General features: G+C 35.2%; 1 protein-coding gene across 5 annotated transcripts; it reads left to right on the top strand.

The window, feature by feature from the left end:
• Positions 1–578: 578 nt before the first annotated feature.
• Positions 579–14,644, top strand: MC2R (melanocortin 2 receptor). 5 transcript variants are annotated; one of them, XM_039339292.1, is made up of 3 exons: positions 579–724; positions 5,289–5,492; positions 11,877–14,644. In XM_039339292.1, exons 2-3 carry the CDS (start codon positions 5,472–5,474, stop codon positions 12,843–12,845), a joined length of 990 nt encoding a protein of 329 aa, XP_039195226.1. In that variant the 5' UTR covers positions 579–724; positions 5,289–5,471; the 3' UTR covers positions 12,846–14,644. The 5 variants fall into 5 exon arrangements, with proteins under 5 accessions (XP_039195226.1, XP_039195229.1, XP_039195227.1 ...); XM_039339295.1 differs by having other exon boundaries at positions 580–724; positions 5,382–5,492; XM_039339293.1 differs by having other exon boundaries at positions 589–728.
• The last annotated feature ends 1,524 nt before the right edge of the window (positions 14,645–16,168 follow it).

Genomic DNA, 16,168 nt, shown 5'->3' with positions numbered 1-16,168 from the left:
ACATGCCCTGGAGAAAGGAAATTAGTGTCACTGAATATGATTATTGCAAATCACGCAGCATGATCCAGCAGCTTGGTTGCTACTGTGGAGCAGAGGGGCCGCTCAGCATTCCCAGTTTGTTATAAAAACTGTAAAAGATTTGGAGAGAAAATACTATAATCCAAACGTTGAAATTGCTTCTTTACAAGAAATACCGATTGCTGCTAAGTTTTTTTTTTCATTCCACTTGTCTACCTTTTGTCTGCTATAAAGATTGCAATGTAATGTCAGGTTCTCACCTTTTCTATTTTTCTAATTCGAGATATATACAAAAATTGAATGGATTTTCTCTCATTATTTATCACAATGCTGAGAGACAGAAAAATTTCCATGGAGGTTTTTTTATTCCCTCTAACACAAAACAGATTCATTTCAAAGTGATGTCCTTCAAGGCTGTAATAACATCAGTGCTGGTTGTGGGGATTTTTTGCTGGGGTGGGTTTTTTGTTTTTGTTTTTTTTTTTTTTGTCTCTGGTGTATTTTTGTCTGCTTCTTGCGCAATGGCTTTGTTCATTGCTTTAAAAGCAGAGTCCATCCGGCTTTGCCATCATACCAACCTGATCTATTATTTCTTTTGTATGGAAAACAGTAAAAAAATAATAACCTATAGAAGGAAAAGTTGGAAAGAATTTTTTTTTCCAAAGAAGGTTTAATAAGAGCATCTGTGACCTGGCATGGCATATATGTATGTATGTATGTATATATGTATATCATTAGAAATGTATTTCAAATTTCTTTCTTCAAACTCTTTTGATTGTTAAGTACCTCCATATCTATTTTCTTTATATATCTATGGTTACAGCTATCATTTGTTCCCTTTTTTTCAATGTTTATAGCTGGTCAGTTATCTTTCTGAATGTAAAATTGGAGCAAAGGACTGGTTGTATGATCTTTTTTAGGATCTGGGTCTAGTTGGTATAGCAATTCCTTCCCATGGAATTAATCTATTATTTTTGTTCTGGTGCAAGAGAGCTATGGTAGCTCTCCAACTGAGAGGAATACAGATGTATCTGTTTCTTTTATCTTTTTATGTCAAAAAGACTTTCAAAGGAAAAGATGTTTTGCAGTTTAGAGTTGTGAGAAACAGTTGCTTAACGGATCTGTTTTCCACTAAAATCTCCAAATATGCAAAATAAAAGAACTCAACTTTTGTCTAAGTGAGGTTATGTGTAATTTCTGGGCTGAACATTTTGCATCCCTGCGAAAAAGTCTTTGAAGCCAGAATCTTCAAATGGGAAGCTGAGGAGTGTTTCTTATCTCATTTTCAAATCTTCCTACCTAAGACATTCACGTTAGTTTGAGAGACTGAAGGAAGAGACTGGAAATGAGTGGTAACTATTGTGTGAAGGTAAATAAATGATGGGAAGAAATGGGAAAGTCTATTCAATAGCAAACGTAGTACTTTTATTTCCGCTTTGACACAGCAAGATGTTTGAATCACTCACAACAATGAAATCTCCCTTTGGGATTGAATAATTTTTCCAGCCTTGTATGAAATTATGTGATATACTGTTTCGCTAGGGAAACTCCAGATAATCTTTCCTCCTGAAGGTGTATACCAATCCTTTCTTTTCTGGCTCTGTTTCTAAGGCCAGTCAATGAATTAAATGCTTTTCACACCCCATGCATTGTGTACTAAGTCTGCAGCTGGAAGTTTTTATGTACAGTATGTTGGATTACTTCTTCAGTTATTCATTCACTCTAAGATAGCTGTGTTGCTCTGTTGCAACATCACACAAGTAGAAATGAGACTTATATGGACTAAAGTCTATTTTTGACAGATTTATATTTGACCATCCTTGCAAATAGTAATTTAATGTGCAAAATCCCACCAAGGAATGCTTTCTTCCTACTCTAACATTTCTTTGTGTTTGTTTAGCAATGGTTATTATTTCTACAAAGGATTTGGAGATAAATCCATTTCCCACACTATTAGTTTCAGTTGTACAATCTGCAGTTTTACTCTTGGTTTTACTGAAATTGTATTCATTGTAGATAAATAGGTACCACTTCGGTGGGAAGGTAACAGCATTCCATGACCACGGAAATGTCTTCAGACAGCACTGGCTAAATGGCTTATACCAAGGATCTTCAAACTTGGCCCTTTTATGACTTGTGGATTTCAACTCCCAGAATTCCTCAGCCAGCATGCCTGGCTGAGGAATTCTGGGAGTTGAAGTCCATAAGTCATAAAAGGGCCAAGTTTGAAGACCCCTGGCCTATACTATAATGTGCAACAACTAGCAGAGTAAAATCCACAGGGGTTCCTTTTTAACAGAAATTATCTTTCAGATTTTTTTCTGGTCAAAAGAAACTACCTAGAAGACAGGGAGTAGAGCATGAGTAGCATGTTGTCATATTATCTTGAGGATATGATTTACATGAGGTTAAAGGAGCAATACACATCCACAGTGTGATGTTCATTGAATGTGTTGTCTGCAGTAATGAGCTAGGATGGAAAAAGCAGTGAAGCAACAGTCCTGTAACCTGGGAATAGACAACACTGAATTCATTAATTGTTGTTGGTTTTTTTAATACTCATATTGAGGATGTGTTTTATCTCCCCTCCCCCACACCCATTTTGACCCGCTAGATAATTTGTTTGTTTGTGTCCCACCTTTATTATTTTTACAAATAACTCAAGGTGGTTAATATATCCAACACACCTTTTCCTCACAACAACAGACCCGTGAGGTGAATTGAACTGAAAAACAGTGGTGCAAAGTCACCAAGATGGCTTTCATGGCTAAGGCAGAACTTGAACTAATGATCTCCTTCTTTCTAGCCTGGCACCTTAACAACTAGACCATTCTATTTAAATAGTTAAATAAAGTCTATTTAACTATTTATTTAATTATAAAAATGAATTGTCATTTAGCTTTAAAATATGCTTCCTTTTTAAATAGCTATATACACTGAATTAATAAATAAATCTAGTGTGATGTCTACACATGACAGGATATTCCTTAAAAAATACGCTAAGAATTGGAAGTAGTATGAATTTTAAAATGCAGTACAAATGAATTGTAAGGGACTGATTTGAAAACAAAATAACTTTAGTTCATTTTTGAAAAATAAAAATCCCAATGAATTATTCATATTACAAAGAAAAGAACACAACATTTAAGGTGCCCTTGAATATATTTCTTTCTATTTAAAAATATAGTTTACATTTTTAAATGTAAATGTCCAAAAGCAACAGTAAAAAATAAGAACAATAACTCAAAAAGACGAAGCACTATGAAGATCAATAAACAAAGGTTTTTGGTAAGCTTCCTACTCAATGCCAGGGGATGATTTGAGCACATCACAGATAAAGGATCTGACCTCCAGAGTTCATCTCCATATCCTGGGTGAATCCAGATCTCATGGTGGAGGTTGCCTGTCATACTATTGGATTTCTGCCTCTGGAGGAGAAAAGGAAGATAGTAAAGGAGGAAAGCACACTAGCAAAGGAAGACACAGTGAGTCTCTGTACTCCCCTCATTGCACATATGAATAATTTAAAGGAAGGGACATAGGCATTAGTACTTGCGTGAATCCGTTTCCAAAATATTAAATTCTGTGTTTATGTTAATTATCCTCTCTATAATGCACCCTTAAATAATTCTGTGCATGAGGCTTACTTCTCATATTCACTATATTTATACTCAGATATATAGAAATATCAAATATGAATAAAACATACATTGTAAGAAATGTAGAAGATCTCAGTTCAAACATTAACTATTTTTGGCACAGCATATAAAAGTAACTTTAGGAAATGTTTCATGATGGTAGTACAATGCTAAATTACTTCCCTGACATTCTATGTAGAAAGAACATTAAAATGGTTTTAATATTTCCATTATTTCCATTTTGTGTTATATTCTTACAGATATGACCAGCAGCTGGTTAATTCTCTAAGAAGTAAAAAAAATGTTCGGAGAAACCAAGATTTTTAACTCTTGCAGACAATTCACTGGCAACATTCTTTGCACTTAAGGCTAGAAATAGAGCTGATTCCTGTCAGCTTCTTTCCTATTTAGTTAAAGACCATTTGTAGTGGAATAGAGCAAATATTCCTCAAATAAATCTGGCAGCTGAAGGATTTCTGATTTATCTCTTTGGTGAACTTTAGGAGACTCTTTGTACTAACCACACTGAAGCTGTTTTTCTTCTCTCTTGCACAATAGTTAAATTCAAATGTCAAAGCAGATCTTAAGTTCATAGGTTCTACAGATAAATATCAGACAGAAACATTCTCTGATGAACAGATTTGTGCTGGGAATAACTGACACTTCATAACATCAACATTTTGCAAATCTTGGAGAGAAAGTCTGTCTTGAAAAAAAGTTTGTTATGGGCACATTTTTTGAAACCCTATAAGTGCAAGTGAGTCTTTTTTACATAGGGATTTGATCTGATTAAGGATCTAGGATACCACGCAAAATTTCCTATCATAACAGGAAATCTATTCAGTGATCATAGCTTTCATTTTTTTTCTAGTAACTTCTCACCCATACTTTTGGTCAATTTCAACAAAAGTTGGGTGCAGAATTGCACTTGCTAAGACTTCAGGAATGTTTGAGCTCATAGAATTAATTCTGGTACAGTCAATGAAAAAACTCTAAGTCACCAACTTTTTCTTCTTTATGGATCTACTTTCATGAAATGAATCTTTCTCTTCTGTCTGGAAGCAGATAATTATATTCAGAAAAACTTCTGATATGGACGGGATGTAATTTACTCTTTATTTTTTTTATTCAATGTATAATTTTCAGAGTAAATATTAAAATTTTGTGCATCTGATTCAAATATCCTTGGTGGGAAATGTTAATGTGCTCTTCTACTATCAAATTATATTATTAAAAGGAATTATAAAGGCTTTAAAGAGCAATAACTTGTAGTTCAGTCACTTCTGGAGTCAAATAAACCAGTAATAAGACATTTTTATTTTTAGGAAATATCCATTTGTATAGTGTTTGCATGAGTATGTCACATTTAGAAAGGCATATGGTATTATGCTTACATCACAAGAGGTTGTGGTCTTAAGAAATTACTTTTCTATTTGTACCCTCATTTATTCACAATGTTTTTTTATAATCAAGATATAAAAAGAATTGATCTTCCTCAGTAAATTTTTAATATTTGTAGAATAATCTTGATAAAAGAAGCCATATTCTTCAGACAAATGTAAACTGTATATTAAATGGAATATATTATCAATGATCATAAATATATTCTTTTTCCTGTTTCTTTCTTTGCAGGAATCAGAAGTTAACTAAATTAAGAAATCGCTGTAACTAGTTAGTTTCAAGCTAATCAGCCACAAGAATAATGTTTGTTATGCCATTAATAAGGTATATTCCAAGAGGACAGCAGAATGCTCAATAGACAAGATACGAAGGCCAAAACAAAGGACCAGACATACAAATATCATTGAGTTGGAGATGATGCTTCATACAAATTCTGTGAGTACTGAGAACACATGGTTTCAGTTAAGAATATGAAAATGTTTGGTGAATTTTATGTAATTGAAAAGTTTTGTAGCTATGTGAACACGAATGCCTGTAGTTTACTTAGTACTGTTCTCAGGTAAAAAATGACCACAGGGGAAAGATGTGGCTGCCTTTGCAGTGAAGATGAAAAACATTGTAGGCAGTCATAATTAAGAGTAATCAAAATAGCTGTCCTATTTCTAAAATTCTATACCCATTAAAGTTAGTACGGTAAGTTTGTTGCTGTAACCATTGCTTATCACTTATTACATATCATAAAATACAATAAAATGAAACAATAAAATGAAATATTTTTTAAAAAGCAAGCATATTAGAAAAAAGATTAAACAATATAAAGCAAGAACTATAACTAAGAATTTAAATATTTCTAAGTTTAAATGAGAGCAATCTGTTTATTAATAACTAGAACTAGAATCTGTGTTCCAGATTCAGTTCTAAAAAGGATTTTGAAACAATGGATGTGCAAATTCTGTAAAGTAGCAAGCATCTTTTTCTTAAATATGACAGCTGCCCTTGGATACTAAGATATGGCTGCTTAAAGTTGCAGACAGTGGTATTTTAGCACTTCCATATGCTCTAGATCAGATTTTTCAAATCAAATCAAATGCACTACACAACCTTGTTATTCACTGCTTTCTGGTTGGGACCAACAGTAGTAATATTGGGAAGCTGTTTGATAAAAGGCATTGTATCCAAACTTTGCCTTCCTTTTTATTTGCACAGTGCTCATAAAAAATAAGGAAACCTTACAGTATAATTTGTATAAAACTAAATATCAATGGGGCATAGCATCTTTCACTGCTTGCCTCTAAGCTCAGCACAAAAAGGCTAGCATCTTTATCCTACTTGTCTCATCTTACTATATCCCCAGCTCCTAATACTAGAATTTTCCCTTTTGTTTCAAGAACCTCCAAGGTCAGGCTTTGTAAATTATTTCTGCTGGATTTTGTCACCACTATGTTGGAGAGATGACTGGCAGTAGAGGCAAGACAAAAATCAGCAACAGAAAAAAGTAATTGTCTTGGTGAATTTTTCTCCCAGATCAAGGATAAGTGGATAATACTTCAACTTAGCAATGGGAAAATGTCCTTTAAGTTCAGTACTGAGAAAACAATACTGTATAGTCCTGTAACAGTCCAGTAAAACATAGTCTAGTGGGTTAACAAGCATATATTGCAGGACCTTCAAATCCCAAACAACTGTGGAAACTTAGGCTGAATCCCTTTCATGAAGCACTGGAATATCATAGCATATTATGTATTGACAAGCCCAAATATATTCTTTAAGCTCTATACTTAAAGAATTGAGTCTTTAAGCTAATGTAGTCCTCATCATGGACTTACAAGCTGTTCTTAATCCAAGATCTTCCATAAAATTCAAGTTGATTGTTAAGAGTCCACTCAAGATTTTCATATGCAATAGAAAGATTGCTAGCTGTTTCTTATTGTCCATTTTAACAGCATGTTCCTAATCCAGGAACAGGGCTCATTACTGAACATAATGTATTTTAATACATAAAGCCCTATGCAGAATTTAGCATACAACAGATTGATAGCATTGTGTATAAAAAGGGTAATCTTGTCCCTATTTTAGTTAATAGTCCCTCTGAAAGAAGATGGATAAATTATTATGATTCAGTCTCTAGATTGAAAAACTATTACTACCAAGGCAGTACAAATAATTTTAAACTAAATAAAGCTCAGAAAGCTTAATTATGTAAGGTAAATTGCCAATACTTTCTCTTATTCATTTTCCATTTCAATAAAATTTTTCAGTAGGCAAGTACTGAAGTACTCATGAAATAATACAAAAATGACCATTAAAAGGTTAGAAGGACCATATACATTTTGTCTTGTTCTTGTTTTCATGCTCATGTCAATTAAGTGATTATTTTTATAAGGCTAAAATAGAAGTACAGCCTTGTTACATATATACATTCTTCCTATTTAAATTATAGACTAAAGCTATATGATGTATGACTTACATCTGATGTGCTAAAATTTTAATTTGCCATCACCGAGAAAAAATAAAATTAAAATTTTATAGATATGTATTTTTTCTGCAATCAAACCTAGGATCTTGGACAAAGGAAGTTGAACTACGATCTTCAAAAAATTAAGGTCTTCATTCAGCAATTCTATAAGAGCAAAAATAAAATAGGCTTGCACAATCCAACTTGTAATTTAATTATAATCTTGAATCTGTTTCTTCAATAACAATATCTGCAGTTATCAAAATTTCACAGAAATCTAATGCCAAAGATAGTGGGATTTGCAGAGCTTTGGGAGAAATGGATAAAGGAACAAAACTGCAATGCTGATGAATTTATTCCAATGTCAATTAGGGAAAGAATTTCCAATGATGCTCTGAAAACAAACAAACAAAAGTGCTACTCATCCAGTGTCCTTGGAGGGAAGAAACAGAGATATGGGAGATGGAGCATTTTTGCAATTCTTGGTTGCTAGTAGAAAAAAAAAGGCTTCATACGCAAATTTCATCCTTGCAATTCTGTACTGCCTGAAAAAAAAACGTAGGGAGTGCATTATACACACTAGACTAATTAATATATAAACTTATCGTATGTTCACATCTACCCACATACTGTAAATTGTATATCACCGCATCAATGGCAAGGTGACTAGAATGGAGCTCCTCAGGAAGCAAACATTTTTTTAATACATTAGTCATAGCTGCATAATGTAGTCATAGTATATAAGTTATATAATATCACTAGTAACATTAGGAATTCTGGTCATGTAGGACAGGTGAACTAAAAGTGTTCCTACCAAGAAGCAAATTGTTGAGGAAGTTGTAAACAGAGATCCAAAGAGTAAAATGTACTTTAGCCCAGTATTCACAGAGAGGAAAGAAACTAAGAGATTTCTTTTTGCTTCTCTATTTCTCTGGATTGAAAAGCTCTTGTACTGTCCCCTAAATGTGCGCTTCCTTCAGGAAGAATGGAATATTTTTGATTCTCTTCCCTTTCTTCCACTTAATAAGATCACTAAAATCTGTCTGGAAAAAGTTTTACCAAAATCCCCTGGGATCTATTTACAAGTTAATAATTACAATAAGGATTATGTATAATTGATTAACTGTTTTAAAAATTAATCTGCTTCTCAGTACTAAAAATATACTTTTCCTTTCAGAAAAGTGGAGGTGGGTTACCAATAAGATTTGTAGCACAGTGAGAATCAAGAGTTTGAGAGCTTCTCTGAGAGAAGAACTAGAAAATCATTGGAGAAACTAGGTGCTAGGTGACTGGACAAATGTGTTACAGGCAAAGGAGCAAACAGAGCCATCTGCTAGTTGTCATGGCTACCAAACACCATTCTTTCTAAGCAGTCTTCATTTCATAAGATTTTACTTTAATCTTAAATCATCTTATTGGAGAAAGAGCATGTTGATTATTTGGACAGGATACTAAATTTCAGAGAACATGAGTTATAGTACATACATAAAATCAAGCCAGCCATATGAATTATGAGATATAAACATAGTTCATGAATACATGCATAAAATCCTGTCAGAAAAAAAACCATGACAAACAAATATGTGGATAGTTTCCAAGATAAGAGCAAGGATTCCCTTAAGGACAGCTGAATTCCTAGGGACTCTACACACATGTCCATTAAGTTTTCCTGGTAGCCATATGCAAGTGTTCTGCCATTGCCTTTTTCCAGAAAGCTGTTTGATACCACAATCTACCTTTCTGGCTTCCTATTTCCTAGTATTTCCTGTATAAATATTAAGCAGGCCCAACGTTGCTTAAGTCTCTTAAGACGATGTCACAAATTTTCCTGGTTTTCATGTTCCTGGAATATTAAATTAGTTTTTGCACTAATGTAGAAACATGAAAAGTAGAATCTCAAAGGTGCTTACTTCTTCAAAAGACAACTAGATTGTTTTTTTTTCCTTGAGGAAGAAGACGAAAACATTTCATTTCTCATCCAAGAATTCTAATCAATTCTGATGGGAGGGATGGAAGGATAGTTACTGATAGGATATGGGGGTGGAAGGATTGTATTCAGTAGTGGGATTCAGCTGGTTCACACCATTTCGGCAGAACTGGTAGGTAATATTTTGTTGCCCAGGCCCAGAATGGTCTTCCGGAAGTGGCATCCACACAGAGAATTGGTTGTTCACATATTTGAATCCCATCACTGATTGTATTTCTTTGCAGTCATCTGGTCATTAGCCCTCTCTGAGAGCCCCCACCATCCAGTCTCAACTGTCAGTACTTATATTTCCATGAAGCTTCTTGGATGAGAAACGAAATCTCTTCTTCTTCTTCTTCTCCTCCTCCTCCTCCTCCTCCTCCTCCTTCTTCTTCTTGAAAAAAACAGTCCTTTGATATATGAAAATCTTTATAATGGTAAATAAATGTGTATATTTCTAGTTGTCAGCCATACAATCACCATCCTCTGCTTTTTGATATCTATTTGTTTTCTGTAATTCAAGTTTTTTTCTCATTAATTTGCATTGAACACAAAAATATCTGTGGCATTTATGGAAAAGAATCCCTATGCAGGAAAAACAAATGTGTAATTAACCTCTTGCCTGACAGAATCACCCTCTTCAAATCCAGATGAACTGCAGCTTTGCCTAGCTTTATTCCAACAAGCAGCAGCTGTTGAATAATTTGGCCTGAAGTCTGCTGGCTTTTCATCAAAAAGCTTTTCTGAGTCACCAGCTGACCTGGCCTCAAAGAAAAGGCCCTTTTCATTTTCAGACAGATAAATATTGTCTTTCAAGATTTTCTCTCCCTCAACCAAAAATATTTCTATTTTTGTATGTTATGATTTCTTGAACTTATAGCTCTATGTTTCCCACTCAATTCCTACAAAGCCATTATTTTTGCAGACTTTTCTATCCTGAAGTTGACAAACATGAATAGAGAAGCAAAACCTGGGCAGATCAGAAAAGGCAAAAGATAATCACTACTTCTTTCCTTTCCTTTCTCTCCTTTCCCCAACCCAGATGAGAAAAAATATTTTCCTGTTGCAATTCATCCCCATAAAAATGCTGGGTGGGAAAAATGTTCCACTTTTCTTTCCTCCCTTCTACTCTGTGATCCATCCCTGGCAAGTTGCTCAGTTGCCTGGAGGCTCTGGTGTTATCAAGCAACTACATTTCTGATGGATCACAATGGGTGGCCCATTGGATCATAGTCTTCTACTGGGATTAAGTTTTATTGTTCACTGTTTGTTTACTGAAAGCAGCTTTATTACACCTAAGTCAGTCAATCTGATTTCCAAATAGGCTTGTTGTTCAATTTGCACCATTATGTACACATCCTTGACCTGTTCATGGAAAAAGCCTATAAAGCAACTGTTACATGAATGCAGGGAGAAGACTATCAGGCCTGTTTTTTGTCAACAAGCAATTAATACAATATGATTTTCCCATGTCTGAGCAGGTGCTGTACAACAAAACCCAAGCTCCCCAGAGTGGTGGTATCACCATGCAAGGATGTAAGGGGAGAGCTTGTAGAGTGATATTGTTGTGGTGTGGGGCTTGATATAACTTGTTGGGCTCTACAGTAGGCCTCTGGAGTGGGAAGGAATGAATATTTTCATTATTTTTCATTGCAATTCCTTCTCTTCCTCCTCCACTCCCATCCAGGAGGCTAATAGCACATTTCATGGTTTTCATTTTATGGGGCCTCTATTGTTTTTATTGTTTTATGCACTGCTCAGAGATGGCGTTACAATACGGGCAGCTATGTACATCTTTAAAATAAATAAATAATAATACACGTGATGGTTTTGCCCAGAAAAATGATGTTAGGCAATACATTAAGCATCATTCCCTTGCCATTTCATCCTAAATATACTTAGTCGAATAAGTCTGACTAAATATGAGTAGAGTGGATCAATTGTAACTAGAAAGTCTTATATTCTGCTTTGATCTTTCTAGATAGCACAGGAAAATCTGAAAGGGGTTCATATGAGCATTCATTTGAAAGTTTGTTAAAGAATCCAGGGAACTTGGAATCCAGATAAAACAATCCCACTCAAACCTTTTATTTATATAGGAAAGTGGGCAAAGCAGGCAAAATCCTGCAACTGTGTGTGCATCCCATGCCGCTCTTGGGGATGAAACTAATGCAGGCATTCCATAAACTGGCATATCTTGCCATTCTCTATTCAAGGATAATATATGAAAAGGCCTATTTATTACTGATCAATCAGTTCATAGCAATTCTCCCATATCTAGCTGAATCAGATGTTCAGCTTGATCTATTTGCAGTTGCCTAATCAGGTCAGAGTAACTGTCATGCATTTCTCTCTACCCACCCACCCTTATCCTCTCCCACACCCTCAAATCAAAAAGGTTAAGGAGATGAAGACCAACACGGCTTCTGAAATAATAAGACTTCTGGAGGAGAGAAGTATTCATGTCTTTGAAAACCACAGTGAGCCATCACTGAACATCTCCGACTGCATGACAATTGTTGTGCCAGAGGAAGTCTTCTTCACCATTGCTACAGTAGGAATCCTGGAGAACCTGCTGGTGCTCATTGCAGTAGGGAGGAATAAGAATCTGCATTCCCCCATGTACATTTTCATTTGCAGCTTAGCTGTTTCAGACATGTTAGGAAGTTTGTCCAAGACTCTGGAGAATATCTTCTATATCATATTTTGCAAAATGAGATACCTTCCATGTCGTGGAAAGATGGCAACAACTGTGGATGATATTATAGATTTCATGTTTATTTCATCTTTACTGGGATCAATTTTCAGCCTTTCAGCCATTGCCGCTGACCGATATATAACGATATTCTATGCACTGCGTTACCATAACATCATGACTCAAAGGCGGGCTTTGCTGATTTTGCTGGTGATTTGGACTTTCTGTGCAGGGAGTGGCATAGCAATGGTGATTTTCTCCCATGAGACTGCAACTATTGTATCTTTCTCAGCTCTGTTTTATTTCATGCTCATTTTTATCCTCTGCCTTTACATCCATATGTTTCTGCTTGCCCGTTCCCATGCCATAAAGATTGCCTTGATGCCTGCAAGTTCTGTCCACCAGAGAGCTAACATGAAAGGAGCCATTACGTTAACAGTGTTACTTGGTGTTTTTCTCTGCTGCTGGGCTCCCTTTGTTCTTCACATGCTTCTCATACGGTTTTGCCCCGAAAACCCTTACTGTGTTTGCTATTTGTCCATCTTCCATGTCAATGGTATGTTAATCATGTTCAATGCTGTCATTGATCCCATGATTTATGCATTTCGAAGTCCAGAACTGAGAAGTACTTTTAAAAGATTGTTCTGCTGCTGGCAGCCAAGCTGGGCTTAGCTACTAGAAATTCAAAACTCCAGTGAGCAAGTTATCATGTAGGATCTCAAGGATTCTAAAGCAGGAGTCTCCAACCTTGGCAACTTTAAGACTTGTGGACTTAAACTCCCAGAATATACATACGCTGGCTGGGGAATTCTGGGAGTTGAAGTCCACAAGTCTTAAAATTGCCAAGGTTGGAGACCCCTATTCTAAAGGATCTAAACATGTCAATTATCAATGCTGCTCCCCCAAGCTTAACATCAGTAATTAGACTGCCATCAGATATAGGCCTCACTCAGATCTTTGTACATAGATAATGAAATTCCTTAGAATTTGCCAAAGGAATCTGCAGTATTAGGGCATTACAACTGAAGTTGCTATATTATTTACTGCTGATCAATGCATATGTTTTCTGTAACCAATTAAGACATTCTTTGAGCTAATGCACATATTTATCCTTTATTCTTTCCACCTAGTAATAGGATTTTGCTCAAATCCGTATATTGCACTATATGCTGCAGCTGTTAAACAAGAATCAGATTGTAAAATATGTTTTTGTTCCCCTTTGCTTTAGGTTCCATCTTCCTCTTATAAAAACAATGTGTATTAATGATTTGCAGAATCAAAGAAAATAGCTTCAATACTGCTAAAGAATAGCCAGGTTTCAGACCCATAGAGCATGTTATAATCTAGGATCAACATTCAGGAAACATAAGAAATATCTCCAAAACATACTGACCAACAGTCATGACTAATATATTTAACCCCCATGTACAAAGGCATCCCCTCCCTCTGTACAATTTCTGGGGAACACATTGGGATATGTTACTACAGTCATGTCCTGGGTGATATGCCATAGATACCTGAGAGGTCATTAAGGAAACAAGTCAATGGACTAAATAAATTTGTTATCCCACATAATAATGCTTTTCCATAAAGAGGTGGCTATAAGGAGACATACATTATCTGTGCTGTGGGGTTTTTTTTAAAGAAATTAACACCTTAATTATTATCTGACTCTGTCCCAAATGTTGTTGTTGTTGTTGTCGTCATCGTTATCATTTTATCTCATTATTGTCATCACCCTTATCACACTATTTGTGTTATCTCTTATTTAAAATATCACAGCTTTGATAAGAGGAATGTTACAATAGACAAAATGGTCAATAAATAACATCAATAGAACTGTTATCAATTAATAAAACAAATTTCACACTTTCTATAATATTTGTTACTTCTTAGATGAACTGTAAGTATCACAAAATATTTTACAAATTACTTACTATATTCATCTTAGATATCTGGAACAAAAGAATCCAAGCAGAAGCCAAAAAAATGTGTCCAGATAAAAATGTTCTTGGTTATTTTAGGTTAACTTAATATTTCTCATCCAAACTGCTTCTTGTGCTGAGATCCACAAAGGTGTTTTCAGGCGCAACCTGAGTTGGTATCTATTCCATATTCTCAATATGATACATCTAACATAATGATTTTTAAAATCCACCTTAACCTTGACTTTATCATACCATAATTATCCATGCTACCCAAATCTCAGGTCATATCCTTCTAACTCCAAAAGCCTTCTGTTTCTCAGCAGTAGCTACTCTTTCATCCATGGATAACATAACCCTTGAGTTGATTTCTTATAATCAGCATCTAGAGGCTGAAGCTGTTGGCAAGGGGCAATAGAAAAGTGTTCATTTAAAAAAATCTATTGTCCATCATATTCGCCAAAGCTATTCTCCAAAGCACCTGAAGGCAGGACAAGAAGCAATAGATGGAAACTAATCAAGGAGAGAAGCAACCTAGAACTAAGGAGAAACTTCCTGATAGTTAGAACAATTAACCAATGGAACAACCTGCCTCCAGAAGCCGTGAATGCTTCAATACTGGAGGTTTTTAAGAAGAGACTGGACAGCTATTTGTCCAAAATGGTGTAGGGTTTCCTGCTTGAGCAGGAGGTTGGACTAGATGACCTCCAAGGTCCCTTCCAACTTTATTATTATTACTATTATTACTATTATTACTATTATTATTATTATTATTATTACTATATTTTAGCAATACATATGTATCTAACTGTTACTTGAAGGTGAGACCAGATGCAGCAGAAATAAAATCAAACAGCTGTAAGTTCTATTCTATTATATTCCTCACAATGATGAATAAAATTCTCTTAACTGTAACTTTCGTGACCTTTCTGTTATTGTACTTTTTCATCTTCAGATAACTGTATCTGAAGATGAAAAAGTACAATAACAGAAAGGTCACGAAATTGCTATTGACTTTCTTGCAGATTATGGGCTATGAAAGTATTTACTAAATTGCTATCAGACCATTTATTACAGTGCACCTCAGAAATTACTTTTCTAGCACCATAGAGTATAAATTTTCACAGAACATGGACAGCAATTCATTATGACAACATCCAGTTTGTACCTCAAAATTCAGGCATTATTCCTTTATGTACCATGACCATCATTTGTGAAGTTCTTCAGCAAGACTGTGCCTCATAGACTGCATAATTAAATTGTCTCTACACAGAGTTCTGGAAATTCTCATTATGTACTATTGAAAGTAATTAACCTCTGTCTGCTTTGAAGCAGAAGTACACCAATCAAAGTAATTAATCAATTGGCAAACATTTCAATTAGTTAAATGTAAGCACCCATTGTGGGAAAACATCTGCTGGATTTGGTAGAGGTGTATGCATCCAAATGCTTATGTACAATGGACTACTACTCTATATCGCTCTCTTGTGATAAATATAATCTTTTAGTTGCTCTTGCCTGGGTTCACCTGGGGACAAAATGAAAGATGTATATTGGCTGAGCCAAAAAGAAATGTAAAAACAGGAAAGAGAGCAGAATCTTGTAAAAAGACGAGTACTGTACATGTAAGATAAAGCGCACTGTATAAGAGAAAGCTCTTATACAGCTTTTTGGGAAAAGTGAGAGTACTGAGACTGGAAAGGAATGCTATTGGTTGAGTTTTAGGAATTGGTATTTTCAATCTATTTAGAATTTCCCTCCCCAAAGTAAAAGGTCATTAATCTTTTATTATACTCATCTAATAAAAAATAGTTTATCCAATTGTGAGTAGTGTTGTGTCCTGAGCCTGCAAAAGCAGGCTCGGGACGTTGCATTGGTCCCAGGCATTCCAAAAGTTGTCCGGGACCAGACAGAGCGGCGCCGGCCTTGTGCACATGCGCAAGGCGCAAAAATGCTCTGTTCCTATTGGTTGACACTGTCCGGGCTTCTGGCCATATAAAAGGCCTGCGTGCCTTTTGCTTTTGCTTGGTTGTTGTAGAAGGAGAATAAAGTGTTTGTTTAGCATCGCCA

This window comes from Crotalus tigris, unplaced genomic scaffold (assembly GCF_016545835.1).
Source record: "Crotalus tigris isolate CLP2741 ecotype Arizona unplaced genomic scaffold, ASM1654583v1 scf7180000017731.4096049, whole genome shotgun sequence".
Classification (NCBI taxonomy): Eukaryota; Metazoa; Chordata; class Lepidosauria; order Squamata; family Viperidae; genus Crotalus; species Crotalus tigris.
The sequence above is the reverse complement of the archived record's forward strand: the minus strand, read 5'-3'. Positions and strand labels throughout refer to the sequence as shown.